Source organism: Miscanthus floridulus, chromosome 9 (assembly GCF_019320115.1).
Source record: "Miscanthus floridulus cultivar M001 chromosome 9, ASM1932011v1, whole genome shotgun sequence".
Classification (NCBI taxonomy): Eukaryota; Viridiplantae; Streptophyta; class Magnoliopsida; order Poales; family Poaceae; genus Miscanthus; species Miscanthus floridulus.
The window spans coordinates 121041376-121066251 of NC_089588.1; the positions used below are offsets into that span (position 1 = coordinate 121041376).

At 43.9% G+C, this 24876-nt stretch overlaps 1 protein-coding gene across 1 annotated transcript; it reads right to left on the reverse strand.

Annotated features, from left to right (window-relative positions):
- Positions 1-1768: 1768 nt before the first annotated feature.
- Positions 1769-23789, reverse strand: LOC136484189 (ABC transporter G family member 1-like). The gene is made up of 8 exons (XM_066481411.1): positions 23243-23789; positions 10186-10265; positions 3978-4442; positions 3787-3873; positions 3565-3693; positions 3197-3388; positions 3027-3113; positions 1769-2671 (listed from the first exon to the last, which is right to left on the reverse strand). The coding sequence occupies exons 1-8, from the start codon at positions 23721-23723 to the stop codon at positions 2042-2044; spliced, it is 2151 nt and encodes a 716-aa protein (XP_066337508.1). The 5' UTR covers positions 23724-23789; the 3' UTR covers positions 1769-2041.
- Between the last annotated feature and the right edge of the window lie 1087 nt (positions 23790-24876).

Genomic DNA, 24876 nt, shown 5'->3' on the forward strand with positions numbered 1-24876 from the left:
CCGTGCTCGCATTTTTTGGGGTTCCGTCCTTGGGCGTCGAAGGCTTTGCCTCCACTAGTCTTCACCTACCCTCGAGAGGACTCTTCGTCTTCCCCCCTTCAGCCTTCGCTATGTCCGCCCGTGTGCCTCCTTGCAGTACACTTCGGGCCTTCGCCGGTGGTGCCTTCACTAGCCTCCTTGCAGTACACACCTCGGGCCTTCGCTAGCCTTGACCCTAGTGCGGCTTGGCGGCGCGTCCGAAGGCGCCCTGTAGAAAGCCTACCCTACAAGCACTATAGTCCATAATTTCTGGTTAACTGTTAATCATCCGGCAGAGAGATAGAAATAAGGGGGGGGGGGGGGGGGGGGGGGGGGGGGGGGGGGAGGCTAGCCTTCGCGACTGAGATATCTGTGTCCTAACAGTTTCTTACCCCCATGTGAGATAATGACATAATAGCACAATTTTATTTTTGTTCAGGTCAAAAAATCCAGACTCCATATATAGCCCTAAGCAGAGAACCTGAAGAACTCCTGATTATTCTAGAGAAATCTGTGAAGGACCGAACAGGCGACTAGAGCGGGGTAAATAGGAGCCAAATAAAGTTTATCCGACAAGAAACCGGCCAATGTCCTGACTCAACCCCAAAGTGCTCACAAGCCAAAAAAAAAACTTCAAACGGCCGCGCCACACAGCCGTGGCACCGGTGGACGACGACGACGTCCCTCACTGCGGTTCCCTTATTCGGCCGCGCCGATCGAGCAGGAGGTCGAGGCCGTCGGCATGCACCCGCGGCCGCTTGTTGTGTCTGGTCCGGTGGCCGCCGAGCGCCTGTAACGTCGCGAAGTGGCGCCCGCAGGTGCGGCACCGGAACGCGCCATCATCATCTGCACGCGCCCGGTGGCGGTGCTTGTTGATGCGGCCCTTGGCGATCGCCTTGTTCTCCGGTGACAGTGACAGAGAAAGCAGCAGCAGGAGGCCGCTCGTGTTGCGGGTCGCCGCCGGTGCCCCGGTCGTTGCTGTGGCCACGTCGTCGTCCACAGTTTGTTCACGTATATATTGATAAGAAGTGTATTAACACGTGCGTGCATACAGGCAAGCCGGTGCGCGTATTTATACTGAGATCATGCATGTTGTGTCGTCTGCCTTCGTTCATTCGTTGACTTCGCGGGGTCAAGGTCAAGTCAAACTCGGTATACACGTTGCCGAAGGCCTGCAGCCAATGGCGTGCTGACACGTGGCCCACACGCGGAGTATGTGTGTGTTTTTGCAGAATGGATTTTTGCTACTTTGCTTATGCAGTGTCACGTGGCCAGCGTAAGTGTGGTTGTAATCACGTTCCGACAGTTTGTTTTTGCTCCGAGATTATATTGCTGGTCGGTAGTTTATTATTACCGCTGCACACAATAGCTAACACAACCTAGTAAAGTAGAGGGGGGCTCATCCAAGTACTACCTCACTCTTTCTCTCTCCTTTTCTTCTCCTCTTTTTTTTTATTCTTTTTCTTCTCGCTCTCTTTCCTTGTTCCACTTCACCTAGGAGAGATTTAGGGGGGCATCTGGTAGGGCCCGGCCGGCTAAATCCACATATAGGAATATATATGTTTCTACAATAGATACAAATAGTTTATTGCAATTAAGTACTCCATATATATTTGTTTCTAATAAGTATAGGACGAACTGGACATCAATGTGGTTATTACTAATGTCCAGCTTGTACTACAAGCATGATAATAATAAATTATAAGATTTCTGTATCAAAGCAAGAGGATTTGATTGCATTGCACGCAATCTATGACATTATTCATTATATATGAACGGATACCAGTTACACAATTGTTTTATAATAAAGATACACCAGCAATCTGGACAGTTTTTGTTTAGTAATGTGTTGCGCGTTACATATAATGTTAGGTATACACATATGCTTATTATGACCAGGACTTGCACCAAACATTGGCCCTGTGGTTTGTGCCTCTCTCGTTCTACTAGCTTCTTACTGCAATTAGGCCAGTAAAGTTATTCAAGTATGGGGAAAATGAAAGACATATATTGAAGGCAACCACTATCTAACACATCCTCGTTTGCCTCCCATTTTTTGTCGAATGTCCTCGGTAATCTTGACGATGGCGAAGAATATCATCCTGTATATCACCGTCATTCCACAAAGGATGGCAAGGTTTACCCATTTCGAGTACCCCATCTCCACCTCCAACTTATACTTGAGGACTTGAATGCCACTGATGGTGACATTAGACTCAATGAGCTGATCACTTGGGAACGACAGTCCCACGAACTCATTCTTGTATAATCCTTGCACCACATACTTGTGGAAGGAGATGTAGTAGCAAGGATACTTCCATACTGGCTTTGGGAGCTTACTTGGAAGGCGGAAGAAGCCACCATTGAGCATCATCACCCCTTGAACTCCAGCTCCAATGATGATTCCCATTAGGAAGTCCGGAACAATAGCAGCGATAATCATCATCATGCTCTCCACCAGAAGGCAAGATATGCAAAGGACAATGACGAAATAGGTGAAGTGATCAATGCCTTTTGTTAGTCCAGTAAGGTAGTATAGCATAGCGCCCGGTAATACAGCAATGACAGACAGGTATGGAGTAGCTGAGAGGGTGTTTGAGATCACAAATTCTGACACGCCGTAGTGTCCACTCAGCCTCTCCTTTCTGAATACCTGACACAACGGTGAAAATGGTGGTATTAAAAATGTGCGCATACTTGAGGTATTAACAATAACCAATGTGCCAAAGAAAAACAGAACCTACTTTTCACTGTAACAAATTGGTATATATAAAGGGAAAATATATAGCATTTCAATATTGGAAAATAGCTAGACCGCGCTAGTTTATATATGATTGGTTCACTTGCTAGAATTTCATATAATTGTGAGTAAAAATATCTTCCAACTAACTTTGTCATGTTTATTCTGAGACCTGAGTCGTCAGTTCACGACAATTTTGAATATAATTGTCTTGAGCAAGAAAAATAAGCCACTTTTCACTTTTGGGTGAGTGAAGAATCAACCTAACCTTAACGTCTTCTACAAAAGACGGGAATCCTCCAATAGCCTTGAAAGTTAAAAGTGCAACTGTATACATTATTACTTCACATCGACTCTGCAAAATCCGAGAAACTATCACTTTAACAGATACAAAAAAATATACAGCCCTAACTGAATCATGTTAACCAGTTTAATTACCTGGATAGAACTGTAGCTATAGCCAACTTGGTAGAAGATAGTGCCTAGACATACGCCAATGCCCATATAGATGGCCAAACGCATCCAGTAGTATCCTATGTCCCTGTGCATGTTCAAGAATGATCTCCTTGTGAGCACAAGGAGCTTTGTGGCGAAGCTTGCTTGTTCCCTCCTCCTAAATGAAGCTCCATCCTGTAATATATATAGAGGACACGTCTTATTAGAGAAGTAATTAAGGACTAAGGAGTAACAAAAATTGTTTATGCAGTCAAAGTATCCTTAGATTGGTCAATTATACATTTCTCATTGCTCTTTGCAGTCAGTGCGGTATTTTCGTTTCCAGTAGTGGGTACGGGTGCTCAACTTACCATGTTTTTCATTTCAACAATTTGTTCTGTCGTTTTCTCTAAATAACTGGAGGATCTGTATGCAGTCGCCAAGATGTCTATTGCTTCAGCTGCTTTTTTTCTTTTAGCTTTAGAGCTCTCCACGGTTTCCTATATAATATAAAATGGTATTACCAGATAAATGAAATGTGAAGTTGCACTGAATATGTAATTAATAAGTCATATAGGAGTACGTATATATACCTCATCAAAGTCTTTGTTGATTGTTCTTAGGAAGTGATCTGACGGGCTTCTCAGGTGTGGACATGGAAAACCGTTCAGAGTGAAGAACTGCATGCATGCAAGGAACGAGCTAGCACAAATCAGCAGCTGACAATTCGCTATTCAGATAGCCTGCCCTAAAGAAGCTAAGACGAAGCATGCAGGGTCGTCACCTCGGTGGCATCACAGATGGTCCCAAAGAAGATCGCCTTCCCGGCGGCGAGCAGGCAGAGGCCGTGGAAGAGCTCGAAGACGTCGCCGCTGGGCTGGTGCACGGCGGCGACGACCGTCATGCCCTCGCGGGCGGCGACGCGGGCGATGTGGGTCATGACGTGGTAGGAGGCGGCGCTGTCGAGGCCGCTGGTGGGCTCGTCGAGGAAGAGCAGGCGCGGCCGCGTGAGCATCTCGATGCAGATGCTCAGCCGCTTCCGCTGCCCGCCGCTGATACCCTTGGTGATCCGGCCGCCGATGCGCGTGTCCATGGCGTCGGCGAGCCCCATCTCCCGTATCAGCCTCTCTGCGTGCGACCGCTTCTCCGGCAACGGCATCGTGTCCGGCAGCTGCAGCTGCGCCGAGTAGTACACGGCCTCGCGCACGGACAGCGTCGACATCAGCACGTTGTCTTGGGTAACGTATGCCTTTGTTGTACATATACAGTTTTATAAATTCAAAAAGTTAACTTGTAAGTAAGTCCGGATTGAATGAAATATATCTGTACTGAATATAATTGAACTGATCCAGTAGGAGTATGTGCTAATTAAGTGAATGCATGACAATACAAGGGAACAGAAAACCACCAACTTCATGAAAAAGATTGCAGAAAACTTTTTTAGAGGAAGGAAATTGTATTCATGCTTCTGTAAAAAGTTTTGAAACAACCATCTTATCTTACTATTATTAATTAGAGCCCCAATGGAGGCGCCATGTTAATTCCTACAAGACATGCTAGAAAAAAAAAGATAAATCCTACAAATTCTCACAATAATCAGAAATATCTGGCCTTTAATTTAGTAGACTCGAATCATCATCATCAATAATAGCCATTGGATCTGTTGTAATTAAGAATAAAAATTACCCACCACTGTCATTATGAAAAATACATAAAGTAACCCCCTAATTTTGCATCTAAATTACACACCGCTGCCATTACGCAAGATAATTTAGAATAACCCCCTAAATTTATATATAAACTTTTACTAATTAGAGGCCCCAACGGAGGCACCATGTTAATTTCCACTAGACACGCTAGAAAAAAAAAGATAAATCCTAGAAATTCTTACAATAATAAAAAACATCTGGCCTTTAATTTGGCAGAATCGAATCATCATCATCGATAATAGCCATTGGATCTGTTGTAATTAAGAATAAAAATTATCCACCATTGTCATTATGAAAAATACATAAAGTAACCCCTAATTTTGCATCTAAATTACACACTGCTGCCATTACGCAAGATAATATGTCATTATGAAACACAATTCAAATAACCCCCCAAATTTACATCTAAATTACACACCTTTATCATTATGAAACATAATTCCAAATAACCCCATAAGATTGCATTTAAATTCCCCATCTTTACTATTATGAAAGACAATTTCAAATAGCCCTCTAACTTTATATCTAAATTACTCACAGCTACAATTATGAAAGATATAACTTAAAATACCCATAATGCTTTTATAACTTTCGCTTCCTTATCATTATAAAAGATAATGCAAAATAACCTCCTAAGATTGCATTCAACCTACCCATAAATGTCATTATGAAAAATAAATATTCGTATGTACCTCAATCATTTTAAAAAAATAAACAAAAAAAATCTGTCAAATCTACATGTAAATACTAATATATGTTGTTGTAGAAAACATAATATTATTCAAAACTATGGTGTGTGTGGAAAATATTCATTTAACAAATGACATAGCAATAACGCTGACTATTGACTGCAATTTATATTAAGACTCCATGGTAATAAATTTCAATTATATTAAATATTCATTTTAACATTTTAATGCAATTGTAACGAATTTATATGTCAATATAGTAGATAACAATTGAACCTAGATAAAATAAAAAATATATGTTATGGTAATCAATTAACCCTAGGACAACCGATCTTAAAATACCAATATATCTATCGTGAGACATGCAATTAATAAACGTGACTCCGAATCTCATAAAAGTCTCTAAAAAATACTGCCACAGGCAAAAAGAAACAGACATCCAGCCTATATCTATAACTAACTATTCTATCTTACTGATTTGATCTGAAAATCTGGCAATAGATCTATCTGACGATGGTGGAATCATCAGATCCAAATAATGCCCTGGTTGGAACTTTGGATCCAATGGTCTAAAGTTTAGCAATGCTAAACTTTAGACCACTTTAGCTTTTAAGGCTTTAAACAAGAGGTCTAAAGTGTGTTGTCCAAAATTTAGCCGATCTCACAAAAAATGCATACACAAGTGAGTTAAGTAGTCTAAAGTTTTAGTCCTTAACTTTAGCCAACTAAAGTTTAGAACATGGTATCCAAAACGTCCCTGATCTATATGGTCTACAAGCAAACACCATCAAGGCTTGAACGACACATCGACACCGTCACATATGACCTTCAAAAGTAGAAACTACAATGATATTGCCAAGATCAACAAGGTAATCTACCAACTCCTTTCTTCTACATGTAACTTTTTTCATTAATACTATTTTGATTAATATATCAATCCGATTATTGTCGCATCACACATCTATTGATCATACATAGCACAAAACTACATTGTAGAACATCATGCCAACCTAAGAAGTCATCTATATCAACAAGATGATTCTAAAAGAAGTGGCACAACCTCTGACCAGGATGGAAACATAATCATGTACCACCTTCCTTTAAACAACGCAATAAATACATATCAAATAATTTGAAAGATGTAATGGCGATATGTCAAGGAGGTCGGAGCATTGACTTAATTATGTCAATGAAGCCATTCACATTAACGTCAAAAATATCTATGAAATGGACTTCCCATTAACGTCAAAAATTTCATCAGACAAATCAAAGGAAGACAACAATTTATGAAAACAATTGAAGGTACAGATCTCAATATTCAAGACTCAATCATGTTATTAACTTTTATTTGCAGGTCCGCATATGAACTAACATTTCAATATTGTTATCCACACAATTCAATTCCTAAAGAGGGACATCCAAAATGTCCATATACTGCACGGAGTTAGCCATACTGGGACACAAAAACGAAAAAAAAACACCAAGCATTGGAATCAAAGTAATGTTAGATCATTAGTTGTGCCACGACGATCCCTCTGACATGCCAATGCCAACTCTATACACATGTGTAACTCTGGAAGTCTAGATTCAAATAAAAGTTAGTTATATGAAGAAATTTTTATTAGTTAATATATATGAAATAGGGTTTTCTATTGCTTATCTAAAGTTACCCCGTGCAGAAGCACGAGTTGATGGACTAAAACATTATATCATATAAATATATAAATATTGGTAATTTAATTTTAAACACTCTATAATATATAAAATAATACTACACTTATAATCATGTGATATAACAAATTCAACATGTCCAGTGCCGCGGTGCAAGTTGAGTTTGAACTTAACTTGTGGAAAACTACTTGGACCTATAAACTCTTTTTAATAATAAATCAACTTTTGAATAAAATATTAAAAAACACTAGAGTTTTTACTTAACAACTGGACAAATTTGCAACAACTCCATTAAAAGTTGAAAGCCAAACTATAAATTCATGAAGTCACAAAAAGAGATGCAACAAGAGTTTATATATATCTTAAGATTATGTTTCAACTAAATACATATGATTCAAGAAAAAGATAAATACTATAAATTCTATCTAGATGTCCAACCTCCAAATTAATCCTTTCAAGACTCAATCGAAAAACAATATATAGATCCTAGAAAATCTCACAAAACTCAAAAACATGTAACCATCAATTTAGTATAACCTAATCAACATTGATAATAATAGCTCTCGAAAATATTTTATTTTATAAACAATTACCCTCGATTGCTATTGCGAAAAACAACATGATCTAAAGTAGTCTTAAATTTACATCTAATTACATGTGTCCCCCTATTATGATAGATATTTTACGTAACCTAATTTTCATCTTATTATTAGACAAATTAAGTATCCCCTTGAATCTACATATAAATTGTCAAAATCTTCTACTAAAAATGTTTAACCACAGAGCCTATATATGTTTCAATATTACCCACTTCTATCAATATTAAATATATTAATTATATTAAAGTAAGCATACGTGTGTGTCGCACAAGCATACATGAGCAATATGTTATGTTTCATCACATAAAAAAATATTTCCTTAACAAGTCATATACTAATTATACTAAAAAATTGTTTAACCCTATTAGTAACTATGACATATAATTTATATAGGTTGTTACATTAGATATATTTATATATTTTAAATAAAATGTTTGACACATCTATATTGGTGATATAACTATAACTTCACATGTAGTTCTTTGATAGTTAAATTCAATTATCTTAAGAAGTGTGGGAGACCACTACTCACTATATTTTTCTGACCCTATAAGATTACTTTAGAGTAAAAAACGATCATTATAAGGCTTAAGTATTAAAATTCTATTGAGGCTAGCATTGTGACCAACATTCGAGATCTCGCTTCATGCTCCATCAATTATGTTAAGCGACATGGCGCATGTTTCAAATTATTGGTTATGGTATAGTATTTATGAATGTACTCTATGACCTAAAATTCTTATTCTAAAAAGTGCTAAAAAGAGACCTAATAAAAAATACAGGCACAATAGTTTTAACTTGACGATAAAAATAATCTGTATTAATCAATAAGAATAAAATTTGATCAAAATTTAGATTCATGACTTTGCAAGATACATGATGCAACAATAACCACCATAGTTAATGGTAAGGTATCAAAGTAATTGTGTGTTTAAAATATACAAAGGTACCATGTAAAGAAAAAATAAGAATATGAATGAAAAAATTTAAAGATCAGCCCTTGCCTAAAAGTATTAATAAGTTAATGATAATTGGATATAGACTACAAGTATCTATTATGTTAGAAAATAAACAAAGACAAAAATATAAATTTAATATAAGTGATTCTTTATTCATCATATGTATTACACAATAACTAATAGTTATATCTCCTAAAATTCTAGCCCATGCGCACGGGTTGATGGACTAGTTCATATAATTATTAGGCAAATTTTGCTCACCTTCTCACGCGGTATTTGCTAATACAACCATACATGCCAGTAACTCTTAAATTTGTCCAGTACCACTACAAAATTTTATATATTTTCTCATACACATTGCAACCATTAAAATAATCATTTATTCAGCAGCATATAAAGATATGAGGTATAAAATGTCTCTTTTGTCCTCCACTTTACGTTCTTCCTCCTCTCTACCTTCTCTACACCCGCCAAAGATATGCTAGAGCAACCCCCTCTGTTTCCTCCTGGAGGTTGATGACAGAGCCATGGAGAGGATGAGCTAAGGTGCTAAAATGGTGGTATATACTATGCTTGGGTTGAAGCTTTGTTGTTGGCATGGAGACCCATGCATAGCCTAGAGTGCCACCGCGGGGCTTTGCCATCGAGCAAGGAAAAGGCCACCAGCGCGCAGAGCAGAGGCATGGCGACCCACAAATGGGCTAGAGCTCAACTGTGAGTGGGATGGAGGTGTCGTAGCGAACCCTAGGCCAATAAGTGGGGTGGAGGACGCCGGCGGTTGGAGCATAGGCGTAGTAACCCACACATAGGGTAGAGCTCAACGACGAGTAGGGTGGAGTAGCAATAGGGGGATGGACAGGTGAGTGGTGCAGATTACACTGGCACACGGAGCACAAGCACAGTGACCCACGAATAAGAAAGAGCTCGAAGGCGAGCAGGGCAAAGCCATGGCTGTTGGGGCTCAGTCAAAGCAAGGAGCAGAGCTCGCCAATGCGTGGCCAACAACGTGGGAGTTAGAAGTGCGGCTCGCCGCTGCTAGCGCCAAGATGAGTAGCCACGACATCCGGCCACTAGCACCATGGGGAGAGGGCGCCATTAGGAGAAAAGATAGATAGAGGAAGAAGTTAGAATGGAGGGTAAAAGGGGCCTTTCAAACCTCATCTCTTGTGATGGCAGATAAATGGTTATCTTAGTGGCTGAGGTGTCCACGAACAAATATATACGTTTTCATAATGGTACTGGACAAATTTAAAAGTTGGTGGTGTATACTATATAAGAACGATGTCCTTAAGCAAAATTTGTGTTACAATTATTACAGCCTCTGCAATCATAAATGTTTATGAGAAAGAGGTGATTTTGTCTTACCGAGGTTCCATAGGCAAGCTTCTCCTGGCGGCCATTAATTAAAATCTGCCCTGTTTTATTCATGCCTGGTCCTAACCTTCCTGCAGTGAAATGGTAATAACGACAAGGGTTACACAAAGTAACGAAAATCCAAGTGTCGAGTGGCTTCCATTTTCATTCATCCGATATACTCTCATTAAAAATAATATTGGCATTGCACCATACTCCCATATTAATGAGGAAATAAAATAAATAAATAATGAAAAGAGGGATAGAAAGCGGCATCCGTCTGTTTTCCCAACAAAAATACTCCCATATGCATGATTATGGGCTTGTTTGGATCCACCGACTAAACTTTAGCTGGCTAAATTTTGCTGTTATAGATCCAAATGCTCTAGCTAAAAGACTAGCTAAAGTTTAGCTATTTCAACCCAGCTAAAACCAGCTAAAGTTTAGCTGAGTCTATTAACCGGAGGATCCAAACACCTCAGCTAAAAGTTTAGCTGATACAACTTTTAGTTGGCTAAAATTTAGCTATGAAATTTTAGGTAGCTAAACTTTAGTTGGGTGGATCCAAACAGGGCATTGGAAGGACTATTCCAATCATCAATTAAAACTATTTGGTGGAGAATCTAGACTGGATCCCCGGAACAGATTGTGGTTTCTGCAAACTAATTAAAAGCACACCTTGTTATGGACAGTTCATCAGGCCTAGGGCTGGATTAACGCGGCTCGGCTCGTTCTGGCTTGTTAAGATAATGAGCCAGAAGGCCAGCTCGGCTCGGCTCGTTTACAAGCTCGAGCTGGCTCGTTAACCTCGCGAGCCAGTCATAAAAAATATAAAATATATAATATATGTATTTATTTAAAGTTTGAAAATAGTAATAATATAAAATAGTCCATTGATAAGCCTTAAATTAAACAAAAATTAATATGTATTAATATATTATAGTACTACACCATACATCTTTGATCCATACTCTATACCATACATAATGCATCCATAATCTGTTATTGATTATCCATACATCCATTTAAAACAAAATAGAGTCATATAATCCCAAGTTTATAGAGTCAAGGTCCAGTCATCAACCAATTGTAAAGTGTAAGACATGAAGTCATACAAAATTAATAAAAGTTTAAGGTCAACAACTTTGGCTCATTAGGCTCACGAGCCAGCTCGAGCTAGCTCGCGAGCTGGCTCATTAACTACATGAGCTAAACTGCAGGCTCAGCTCGTTGAAAAATATAAACGAGCCGAGCCGAGTCGAGCAGCTACCGAGCTGCGAGCTTTTTGTCCGGCCCTAATCAGGCCCCCGTGATGAATGCGATACAGCAGGGCAAAGGCTGATCAACCAATAAGTATAAGCTGCCCGGAAGAATCAGGCCCACCGTCCACGTATACATGGATCTGATAGATAAGCCTAGTGCTTGACACTTGTATCTTACTTTTCCTGCAAGTTTACTTTTATATTAGGAATATGCTCAGCATCCACTTTAGTGTCTAGGATATGCTTGAGCAAGTAGAAAAGTAGAAAATGCTCTCCGCCCCTTGCCCATAAAAGCAGGGGTAGTGCTATGGTACAAACAAGACATTCTATTTTCAATTCCAACAAGAGGCCAAGGCCAAGCTGCCCTCTGGCTTTCCTAATTCCAATCTGAATCTGAGATCTATCTCGTGGTTCCAAGGGCCAACAACTGGTATCAGAGCCGGAGTTCTTGCGAGTCCGGTGAGCAGCCATGTCCACCACTAGCCAGATCGAGAGAGCGCATGCCGCTGCCGGTGCTGTGAGGAACCCCGGTGGTGTAGCAGCTGCGGAAGCCAACGATCGCGCGATGCACCTTGCTGCCGTAGACACAGCGGCTGCGGCAGCGGTCGACGGCCAGGCAGGCAGTGGCTACGGCACAAGCCGCTACGGCCGCGGCTACAGTGCTGCGCGTCGAGATGGAGCGGGAGCCGGTCGGTGGGTCACAAAGCCCAGCAAGGCGTCGTCTTCAGTCGCCGTCACCAGAGCAGCGCCGTGGACGCCATGGTCGCTCACCAGTGGTGCAGCCGGTGGTGCAGACCATCTACCGTGACTCCAGAGCGGGGACGTCGTGGACGATTGAAAGGTCCTTGTTTGGTTTTAGTAATTGAGTGACAACCTAGGTGGACTAATATGTGTTTAAGTGAAATACATAGCTGATTAGTCTATATGTAATTGTGTGATGAAGGATCTCATTACATATGAGACATGACATGGAGTCATGTGACTAGGTGGAGAAGATCAAGACAAGACTTGGCTTGATGGACTGGTTGCAAGAGTGAAGGGCAAGTCAGAGGCTTTGAAGCGCTGGACCGCTTGGCGGGATGCTTGAGCAAAGACTTGGCGCTGATGGACCGATGCAACGGTGAAGAGCAAGTAAAGTCAAGATTGATGAACCAATACGTCGCATGATGATATGAAGTGGATCATATCATTTGTGATAGTGTTGGTGCATGTGTTGCATCAACATTGGAGGAGATGGAATGGAATGCGCAAGGCAAAGGTATAACTTGTAGGGCATTTCATTTCACCGGTCATAGGTGTGTAGAGAAGTTTATGACCGGGTTTAGGACAGATGGCCATACTATAAAGAGAGGCAAACTTGTTTGCATATCGGTCATTTAGTGCCACTTGAGCGATCTAATATTGTGATGTTGCTAGGATCGAGTGGCGTGGTGAAGAGAGTGAAAACCCTTTGAAAAATGTTTGTGAATATGCTAACACACATGCACAAAGGTGATACACATTGTGTTTAGCACTTGGGAGCAAGGGTTTGAAACTTCACCGGTGCCCTAGAGAGAAAAGATAGGGTTTCACAGAACTGACTAGACGCTGGTCCCTGTGGGACCGAACGTGTCCGGTGCTTAACCCTGGTGCGTAGACTCTGCACCAGATGATGGCCCCGTGTGACCGGACGCGTGCAGTGGCTCACCCTAGCCTCGAGCTCGCTGGCCAGGGTGACTAGACACTGCCCCCGGGAGTGACCGGACACGCCTGGGCTGCTGACCCGCGCTGACAGAGAGAGGACCGGACACTGAGCGAGTCTGGTCAATACTGACTGGACGTGTCCGGTGATGAAAATCATGTTTTGAACCTCTCTGAGTAATGACCGGACACTGTGTTTGGTGAGTCCGGTCAGTGCACCGGACGTGTCCGGTGCAAGCGCAGTGAGCGTGCGTGAGTTAGCCATTGCGCACCAACGGATAGTTTCAAATGGTCGAGACACATGTCAATGGGTGATACACCGGACGCTGCGCACCGAACGCGTCCGGTGCACCCTACAGCACGTCCGGTGCATGCGCAGAGTGCCTAGTAATATGGGGTAATGGCTCCATTTGGTTGAGGGGCTATATAAGCACACCATGGCTGGCCTTGGGCTCGTTGCTGAGCACCCTTGAGCCTTGGTGGCTTGTGTAGGTGTGCTTGGGATCCCTCTAACTCACTTGTGCTTGCAAGAGTGCGAATCGATTATGAGTGAGTGCGATTCTAGTGTGTTGCTTTGAGAGATAGCATCGAGTGGCACTAGATGTTCGTGTTGCAAGCCAATGGTGCTTATTACTCTTGGAGGTTGCCACCTCCTAGACATCTTGGTGGCTTGTGGCTCCGTCGAAGCACACAAAAAGATTGTGCGTGGCTCCGAAGAAGGCTTGTGAGGGGCATTGTGCTCGCCCCACGGGGATCGTGAAGAGCAACTCTAGTAAAGCATGTCATTGAGCTACCCTCACTTGTGGGTAGGTTCTTGCAGCGCCCAATTATTGGGCTTGGCGAGTGATGCCAATTAGCGCGCCGAACCACCAAGTGAACGATCGACACAACAGGGACTAGCTTGGTTGCAACCAAGTGAACCTCGGGAGAAAAATCACCGTATCAACCTTGTCATCATCTTCTTGGTGGTTTGCTCTTTACATACACAAGCTTGTATTTGCATTTCTTCATATACATTGTGCTTGTGTAGTTGCTCTAGTAACTAGATTAATTTTAGTAACTTGCTAGTTACCTTCTTTGCTTGTGTAGCTTAGAAGTAGCTCCCTTGCATAACTAGTTGGCCTGTGTAACCTTGCTAGTTAAATTGCTTAGTTTGTGTAGCTAAGTAATTTGAGCTCTCTAGTTTGGCTTGTGTACCCTTGATATTGAGCATTGCTAGTGAGCTTAGGCTTTGTGCGCTTTGCTTCACTAGTTTGTGTAGGAGCTCCGCGGTGTGCTTAAAGTACTAGTTGCTTAGGTTTGTGTGACCTTGCAACCTAGACTTGTTTAGGTGAGCTTTCTAACCCGACACCTTAGTAGCATAATTAGTTAATTGTTTAGGTGCTTGAAGTAATAGATAGAGGGGTGTAGTCTTGGCTAGACTGATAAGTTTAATTCCACATTTGTTTCAGTTAGTCGGTGCGATTAATTTTTGAAAGGACTATTCACCCCCTCTAGTTCGTCATATCGACTCTACACTAATGCTCATGAGGACCAACTACCACGAGTGGAGCCTATTGATGAAGGTCAAGATGCAGGCACGATAGATCTAGGACGCAGTCGGGTTCAGGGATTTTGAGTTCCACAATGATCGGCAGGCGCTAGAGGCGTTGTGCACCACCATGCCACCAGAGATCGGCACCTCCCTCTCCAACAAGGCGATGGCAAAGGAGCCCTAGGACTCCATCGCTACCGCACGCCTCGACGATCACCGGATCCGTTGAGCAATGCTACAGCGGCTTTGACAGGAGTGGGAAGGCCTCGCCTTTAACCTTGGTGAGAAAGTCAGAGACTTTGCCTTTTACTTTTCTTGCCTGAAGGTGCAGATGGCGTGCAACAGCGACCCCGACATCAATGATGCTCGTGTAGTGGAGAACCTCATGCGCTACATCCCCAAGAAGTACTCCCAGATCATGTCGGCGATCGAGAAGCTTCTCGATTTTGAGGTGCTGTCCATCGAGGAGGTCAACGGGAGGATCAAGGCGAGGCAAGATCGTGAGGAGGCACCCCATACCGAGCCAAGCACCACCAGAGGCAAGCTGCTCAACACCGCCGAGCAGTGGCGGGCCTTCGAGAAGATGAAGAAGGATGAGGCTTCTAGCTTTTGTCTGCCCAGGGAGCATCGTCGATGACCACACGATGGCAAGAAGAAGGAGGAGAAAGGACCTCGGGTGTGGGCTGGTGGTGACAATGGCGCCACCACCGAGCGCAAAGTGATCCAGGATTATACCTGCCTCAACTATGGTAGGACCAGCCATTGGGCCAAGAACTGCCACCTTCGTCCACGCCATGGTGGGTAGGCTCACATCGCTCAAGCAGAGGAGGGGGACCATGCGCTTTTCTTGGTGCATTGGTGTGTTGAGTTGCGGCAAGAAACAGGGGAGGAGGAGAAAGATTCAAGCTTTCCCCTTCCCTCATCGGCCGGCTCTGCCCTGCTCCACCTTGATGAACCACGCGCCCACGCCTTCCTTGGCACGAGCCTTGGCGACAACAAGATCGATGGCTGGTACCTCGACATCGGTGCCACCCACCACATGACTGGTTAGCGTGAGTTCTTCTCCGACCTTGACTCCGGCGTGAAAGGCTGCATCAAGTTCAGTGATGCCTCTGTCGTCGAGATCAAGGGGGTCGGCTCAGTTGTTTTCACCACCCAGACTGGTGAGCACCGGTTGCTCACCGGTGTCTACTACATTCCCGCACTGAGGAACTCCATCATTAGCTTGGGACAGCTGGATGAGAATGGCTCGAGCATGGAGATCGAGCATGGGATACTATGCATTTGGGATCACCATCACTAACTTCTCGCCAAGGTAAATAGAGGCAAAAATTTCCTTTATGTTCTCCATGTGCAGGTGGCATAACCCGTGTGCCTTGTAGCCCACCGCGATGACGACGCTTGGCGGTGGCACGAGCGTTTCGGGCACCTCAACTTCAAGGCCCTGAAGCTGCTCGGCAACAAGGAGATGGTGCAGGGCATGCCTCGTGTCGACCATGTGGAGTAGTACTGCGACACCTGTGTCCTTGCTAAGCAGCGGTGGCTCCCCTTTCCCCGCCAGGTGAGCTTCCGCGCCAAGGAGAAGCTAGAGCTCATACACGGTGACCTCTGCGGCCCCGTGACATCGGCTACACCTGGAGGACGACGCTACTTCCTCCTCCTTATCGACGACGTGTCCCACTACATGTGGGTAGACCTGCTCAACACCAAGGCAGCAATAGTAGATGCCATCAAGCGCCACCAAGCAGCTATTGAGAAGGAATACGGTCACAAGCTCTGGGTGCTACGCACAGACAGTGGCAGTGAGTTCATGGTGGCTGAGTTCGTGGCATACTGCACCAATGAGGGGATTTAGCGCCACTTCTCTGCCCCATACTCCCCATAGCAGAACAGCATCGTCGAGCGCCACAACCAGAAGGTGGTGGCTACCGCCCATGCCTCCTCAAGCAGAGAGGGATGCCGACGATCTACTAGGGGGAGGTGGTGCCGACCGCTATGCATCTGCTCAACTGCTCGTCGACCAAGGCGCTTGATGGCAAGACCCTGTATGAGGCCTGGCACGGGTGCAAGCCGGCGATCGGCTACCTACGGGTGTTCGGTTGCCTGGCATTCATCAAGGAGCTCAACCATGTTGGCAAGCTTAATGATCAGAGTTCACCAGGGGTCTTCATTGGCTATGGAGAGGGGGCTAAAGCCTATCGTGTGTTTGACCTGGTGACGTGGTGTGACCGAGTGGCTCACAACGTCATGTTCGACGAGGGTTGTGGCTAGGCGTGGGGCAAGATGGCTGATGATGGATCGACGGTGGCTCTGCGCGACTTCACCATCGAGTACACATGGGATGGAGGAGCTGGGGGAGCACAGAGTGCACCTCCGACGGCATCTACGACCACATCACCAGCCTCAACGACCACATCAACAGCTCCGCCGCGCTCACCATCACCAAATTCGGGGGGAGCTTGGAAATTGGTCGATGGCCATCGGAAGCTCATTAGCAACCCAGCCAACCACTCTACCACCACAGTGGACCGCATCGGCACCGGAGCGGACCACACCAGCAAAACTCCGACCACCAGAAACTGGCCAGCGGCTGTAAGAACTCCACCAGCAGCCGATCCGACCACACCACCTTCGTCTTCGACTATAGCATCTCCTGCCTCGCCTACTGGTCGGCAGTCTGAGATTGAGTTCGTGACTCCGCGAGAGGACGATGAAGACTGCCTGGATGCCTACTACGACGATGAGCTTCTATGGTATCGCACGATGGCAAACATGCTCGGTGACCAGTCTACTTCAGAGCAGGCAGAGCGGCTCTTCGCCCAGCTTCTTCTAACGCACGCAGGTGAGCCGACCACTTATGCTAAGGCGCAAGGTGATCCAGCATGGTGGGCGGCGATGGAGCAGGAGCTCAAGTCCATTGAGTAGAGTCACACCTGGGAGTTGGTGCCACTACCCGATGACCACCGCCCCATCACCCTCAAATGGGTGTTCAAGATCAAGAAGGATGAGCAGGGCGCGGTGATCAAGCACAAGGCGCGGCTAGTGGCACGTGGTTTTGTTCAGCGAGAGGGCATCGACTACGACAACACCTTCGCCCCTGTGGCGCGCATGGAGTCGGTACGTGCCCTCCTCGCGCTGGCAGATCAGGAGAGGTGGAAGGTCCACCAGATGGACGTCAAGTCCGCCTTCCTCAATGGTGACCTCAAGGAGGAGGTGAACGTGTGCTAGCCACTAGGCTTCGCCATCGCCGGAGAAGAAGGCAAGGTGTACGACCTACACAAGGCCCTCTATGGCCTACATGAGGCGGCAGTGTACCGACAGGGCAGCAGGTGTTCTGTCCTGCTTGTCAGCTTGTACGTTGATGACCTCATCATCACTGACGCTGAAGGAGACAGAGTGGAGGCGTTCAAGGCGCAGCTGAAGAAGGAGTTTGACATGAGAGACCTCGGCCTCCTCTGCTTCTACCTCGGTGTCGAAGTGCGCCAAGACACCAGTGGCATCGCCCTCCGCCAAACCCACTACGCCAAGCGTAGCCTTGAGCTCGGTGGCATGATGGGCTGCAATCCATCCCATACCCTGATGGAGGAGTGGCTCAAGTTTAGTCGGTACAGCACGACGGAGGAGGTCAACCCCACACACTACCGGCAGCTGATCGGGAGCTTGCGTAAACCTAGTCCATACCCGGTCGGACCTCACGTTCGCCATCGGGTACGTGAGCCGGTTCATGGGGCGGCCCATGATGGAGCATCCAAAGGCCGTCAAGCGCATCCTTCGCTATGTGGCGGGCACCCTTGACTATGGTCTTCACTACGGCAGGGCCCCCGACACAGTGTGCTTCGTTGGCTACTGCGACAGTGACTTCGTCAGCGACGTGGACACCAGCAAGAGCACAACAGGGACCATGTTCTTCCTCGGTGGTTGCTTGGTTAGCTGGCAGTCCCTCAAGCAGAAGGTGGTGGCCCTCTCGAGCTGTGAACCAGAGTACATCGCCACCACCACTGCATCAACTCAGGCACTATGGTTATCAAGGATGCTGGCAGAGCTCCTTGGCAGGAATGTGGATGTGGTTCAGTTGAAGGTGGACATCAAGTCTGCTCTAGCTCTGGCCAAGAATCATGTCTTCTATGAAAGAAGCAAGCACATTCGCATCAAGTACCACTTCATCAGGGATTGCTTGGAGGATGGGAGCATCAAGGCTAGCCACATTGCCACCACTGATCAGCTGGCTGATATCCTCACCAAGTCGCTGGGAAAGTCCAAGTTCCAAGAGATGAGGGAGAGGATTGGGCTATAGTAGATCACTTCCAGTGCTCGGCACAAGGCTTAGGGGGAGAATGATAGATAAGCCTAGTGCTCAGCACTTGTATCTTACATTTTCTGCAAGTTTGCTTTTGCATTAAGAATATGCTCAACATCCACTTTAGTGGCTAGGATATGCTTGAACAAGTAGAAAAGGAGAAGATGCTCTCTGTCCCTTGCCCATAAAAGCAGGGGCAGTGCTATTGTACAAACAAGCCATTGCATTTCCAATTCCAACAAGCGGCCAAGGCCAAGCTGCCCTCTGACTTTCCCAGATCTGATCAGAATCTGAGATCCATCTCGTGGTTCGAGGGCCAACAGGACCATCTTTCTTGAGGAAATAACTCATCCTGACATTAACATGAAAGCTATCTTGCCATGATTTTTCAGTTCTGTACTTGCATGACCGTTTGAGCACTTATACCCTTGCTTCCCTAATAAACCATGTTGAAATCATATAGAAGCGATAAGTGATATTGTTGGGTGCCAGCTAGCATGACACAGGAAGAAGGAAATTTGTGTAAATAATTGTGCTGCTATCAAGTAGGAAACTATGATTTTCATATGCCACACATTCAGATAAGGACTTTGCATAGCTAGCACAATAAACATGCACGTGGACTTTTATTATTAGACTCGCAAATCAAACTCCTCATGACCGCAATCAGTAGGTACAATATTAGTTGTTAGTTGTTACCCTACAGTAGTGCTTATACATGTACATACAAGGTGTTTGGTTTCAGGAATAGCTAGCCTTTTAGAGAAGTGAAAACTTGGTTCCAGCCTCTACAGCTGCACACAACCATAAGACTACAATCACAAAGAAGAATGATCAAAATTTATTGGGTCCCAGCTAACATGACAGATAGATTTATTTATTTTTTGCCTCAAATGGCAGATAGAAAATTGTGCTGGTATCAAGTAGAAAACTGTGATTTTCATATGCCTCACATCCAGATAACGACTTTGCATAACTGGCACAAGGATATGTGAACAACCACAAATAAACATGAACGTGGACTTTTATTAGACACACAAATCAAATACTGCTCATGACCACAATCAGTAGGAGTACAAAGTTATTCAGCTAATTAATTACTTACCTCGATTCCAAATTATCTACACATAGTGCATACAAAAAGTATTATCCTCTCCGTTCTAAATTATTAATCATTCCAACTTTTTTGGAGAGTCAAAACAACTCAAGTTTAACCATAGTTATATAGAGAATTATAAAGATTTTATAACATCAGATAGGTATACATTGAAAAATATAATTAATGAAGAATCTAACAATGATACTTATTTGGTGTCATAAAGGATCAAAATTAGAGAAGAATGATCAAAATTAAAGCAAGTCTTTTATCCTTTCTTTCGAAAAAGGACCAGGTAGGGTACGGTGGTCCTTCACGTATGGTACGGTACTTGCGAGCGATGTTACTAATAATGTTTTGATTGGACTGAACTGAATGGGCCGGCCGGCATGTATACGTCCACAGAAGATTTCTGCTGAGCCTCACGTGCGTGCTCACTGAAACTGAATGAATGGTGTGGGAAATTAATGCTGTCAATGCCAAGTTGTTGCGGAAGCGAAACCACCACTAGGCCTAAAATGCCAAATTTTTCAAGATTCCTCGTCACATCGAATCTTTGGACGCATGCATGAAGCATTAAATATAAATAAAAAATAAAACTAATTACACAGTTTAAATCCACGAGACGAATCTTTTAAGCCTAATTAGACTATGATTAGATACTAATTGTCAAATAACAACGAAAATGCTACAGTAGCGTTTTGCCAAAATTTTTGGCATCCAAACTGGCCCTAATAATTTGGACGGCAGCGCGCCGAGATATGAATAGTGATGGGAGCATAGCCAATGACTGCAACGTACTACTTCTGCTGCAATTTCTGAGATTTTGCAGCCTCTACGTAAAACAACATTATCTAGGTTTATGTTAGCAGTATTTTGCTTAGTTGTCCTGTTAATACTTTAATTTGGCGAATCTAGTTCTAGTCAAACTGCTATAAGTTTAACTAAATTTATAGAAAATAATACCAGCTTTTATAACTTCAAATAGATATATTATGAAAACATGACACATGACAAATCTGGCAATGCTTATTTAGTATGATAATTATCATTGTTAGTTTATATAAATTTAGTAAAACTTAAACTTGTTTGACTTAACACCATTATTGATTTTTTGTAAGAGCAATGGCAAGAGCTTTGCCTGTCAATTAAGAAAGGAAAGCAACTAGGTCATGCTAGCCACATCAAACTTCTTGTGCTCTCTGTCACGGCGATCAGGAAGCTAGGCCGCATCTATGTCTTCTCTGCCCCTTTGCGGTGGATGTCTAGAAGACGGTCTTATTACAAATATATGGAAAATCTAAGAATACAGTTACACACTCAGCCTTCTTCTTATAATTCCGTTGCAGATTGGTGGGGTGACTTGATCAAGCAAGTTCCCAAATAGCAACGACGGGATTTGAATGAGGTATATATATATATATATATATATATATATATATATATATATATATATATATATATAAAGGGAGAGTATATTCAGTAGCCGGCTACAAAATAAGTTATTCTGTAGCCACCTCCATTTACGATAATTTTATGTACTAATTTACGATAATGTCAATACATATTTACGATAGTTGGGTTAATGTAACACATGGGGATATTTACCATAACGTTATAGTAAACTACTTAGTAAGGAGTTACTGTAATCTCGTAAATTAACATAGTAATTATCGTAACTCAAAGTGGCTACAGAATAAGCTATTTTGTAGCCAGCTACATGGTAGTAGTTCTATATATATATATAACTACTATCCTATAGTTGGCTACAAAATAACTTATTCTGTAGCCCCTTTGAGTTACGATAATTACTATGTTAATTTACGAGATTATAATAACTCCTTACTAAGTGGTTTACTATAACGTTATGGTAAATATCCCCATGTATTACATTAACCCAACTATCGTAAATATGTATTGACATCATCGTAAATTAGTATATAAAATTATCGTAATTTTATATACTAATTTACGATAATGTCAATACATATTTACGATAGTTGGGTTAATGTAACACATGGGGATATTTATGATAACATTATAGTAAACCACTTAGTAAGGATTTACTATAATCTCGTAAATTAACATAGTAATTATCGTAACTCAAAGTGGCTACAGAATAAGTTATTTGTAGCCAACTACAGGATAGTAGTTATATATATATATATATTATTTCCTATTCGCAGGGAGTAGTTACTCCTATGTTTATATCTCTAGATTTAGGGCCTCTATGGCCCAACGAAGTGTATGTAGACGGAGCATATCATCATACTAAACCATCTAGGGTAGTATGTATGTCAAGTATATAAATATACATATAGTATATGGTTATACTTTTTTATATACTACTGCAGTGGTATTTTAGTAATATATTAAGAAGTATGGGCTCTTTTGAAAAACATTCGCGTACTAAGATTTTAAGTATCTTAAATTAAGTATCTAAACATACTCAAGCTGATAAATTAGTATGCACACATACAAAATGTGGTTTATTGAAGAAGGGAGTAACTACTCTCGGGAGTAGAAAAAATGCACCCTTACTAAGTGGTTTACTATAACATTATGGTAAATATCCCCATGTGTTATAGTAACCCAACTATCGTAAATATGTATTGACATTATCGTAAATTAGTATATAAAATTATCATATATAGAGGTGGCTACAAAATAACTTATTTTGTAGCTGGCTACTGAATATACTCTTCCTATATATATATATATATATATATATATAGTGGAAACTATAAGTTTTCAAAAATGAAAACCTTAGTGCACATCCAACAACAACTTGTTAGTAGGAGGCTTGTGCCATATATAGAGTGTAGTGGGGCAATATATAGCGAGACTGTTTAGTAGCCCTAAGGAGTATAGTGTATAGTCTTAACACTGTTATAGAATAGCCTCTTTTTTTGGGACGGAGCGAGTAAATCGTAACGTAATGTTTTATAATTAATTAGAAGAAGACTCCAACATGGCCCAAAACACTAGTAGAGACATGATGTAATTAACTACTAGTCCACAATCCACATGTAGTGGTACGTATTATTGTTGATGCTTGTTTTTGGACTTGATCGAGAGTGCATGCGTATGAGCACACAGATGACTTGAGAGTGGCAACATGTTGTTGCTTTTTTAGGAGGACTCGGTACGAGACGAGATGAGACGACAGATGACGAGGTGACGAAGGGACAGACACGCACCTGCGAGGGTGTCGAGCAGCGTGGTCTTGCCGCCGCCGGAGGGGCCCATGATGGCCAGCACCTCCCCGGGCCTCGCGTGCCCGCTGATCCCGTCCAGGATCCTCACGTCCGGCGCCCCGCGCGGGCCGCCGGCCACTGTCACGCGCACGTCCTCCCACGTCAGGAATGCCCTGGGGTCGCCGCCAGCGCCGGCCTCTGCCGCCAACGATGGCACCACCACCGCCTGCAGCTCGCACCCCGATCGTCCGGGGACGACGCCGAAGGATCTGTCGTCGCTGGCCGTGCCTCGGTGACGCCCGCGGCCGCCCCACGCGAAGACGCCGCTCGCGAGCGACGACCACCAGCTGGTGCCCGTGCCGCCGCCTCGGCCGACATGCTGATGATGGTTAGCGTCAGGCGTGCCGCCGCCCCAGCGCCATAGCGGCCGCCACGGGCTCGGCGTCGGCGCCCACTGCGGCAACGGCGACGGCGTGCCCGCCATGGCTACCGAGCTGCAGGTCGCGTCCTTCCCACGCACGGCTCACCGCCCACTCCACCCACTTGAGGCCTTTGGCCTGGCGCGATCCAATTAATAGGCAGGACGTACTGGTACTGGAGGAGGAGAAGACGAAGAGGCGACACGTAGCAGAGGAGCGAGATGTTGCTGTCCCGTGTTCCATTCCATTCCATATGGCCGTGCATGTATGGGAATGAAATGGAAAACAAGCGAGAAAGAAAAATGAGATAACTAACGACGGACAGACATAGGGTGATGGGAGTCGTGGGAGGTTGTTGTTTGCTACGGTCAGAGAGCAGTACATGCATTAAACCGGTCAGAGTGCTTCACTACTACACAAAAACTTTGTAGCAATGGGACTATTTTTTTTTTTAGTGGCGCCTCACTCTACAGCGGCCCCTACAGTGGCCGCTCCAGGGACCCACGAAACCAGCCACACCTACAAATAGAACAGTAGGGGCGGCTAGTGATATGAGCCGCCCCTACAAATGGGTCGATTTATAGGGGTGGCTTAATCACCAGCCGCCCCTACTGTTCCATTTGTAGGGACGGCTATTATGAGCCGTAGGGGCGGCTATTACTAGCTACCCCTCCTGTTTTCATTTGTAGGGGCGGCTCAATCACCGGCCGCATCTATAAATGCTTCACGTATAAATGCTGCAGCCCCATTCTTACTCCTCGGGTCACTCATTCCAACCCAAAAAAATGTTAGGAGGCCTTGGGCACTTTTCAAAAATTGTTCTACTAAGGGTGGAGGGTTTGGTCTCATTTCCTTTGTTGGAGAGGTTGTAGAAGGTAAGAAAAATTGCGTCCGATTTAGGGTTTGTGGCCGCGCCGTCCACATCCATGACCCGGTCCGCCGCCGCCTCGTCTCCGACCTTGAGGTGCCGCGGGCCCGCTCCCCACCCTTGTAACACCCGATCTTAAAGAAAAAATAGGATGCATGATCTTATGTGCGCTCAGAGATCAGTCACACACATAACCCGATAAATTATAAATAGTATCATCATAAGTTTTTATTACATCACGATTAATAAGACATAGTCTTCACATAAATGTAGTAGAAGTATAAAGACAAATCTCTCGCGGAAGCTCCAAATCACAGGGATGTCAACTAGTTGACCACAAGTCTAGTAAT

Coding starts and splice junctions, on each gene's coding strand:
- LOC136484189 (XM_066481411.1), bottom strand. CDS start 23,723: ATGGCGGGCACGCCGTCGCCGTTGCCGCAGTGGGCGCCGACGCCGAGC. Junction 3,874..3,977: donor CCATCTGTGATGCCACCGAG/GTGACGACCCTG, acceptor GCATGCATGCAG/TTCTTCACTCTGAACGGTTT. Junction 3,389..3,564: donor TTGTTGAAATGAAAAACATG/GTAAGTTGAGCA, acceptor TATATATTACAG/GATGGAGCTTCATTTAGGAG.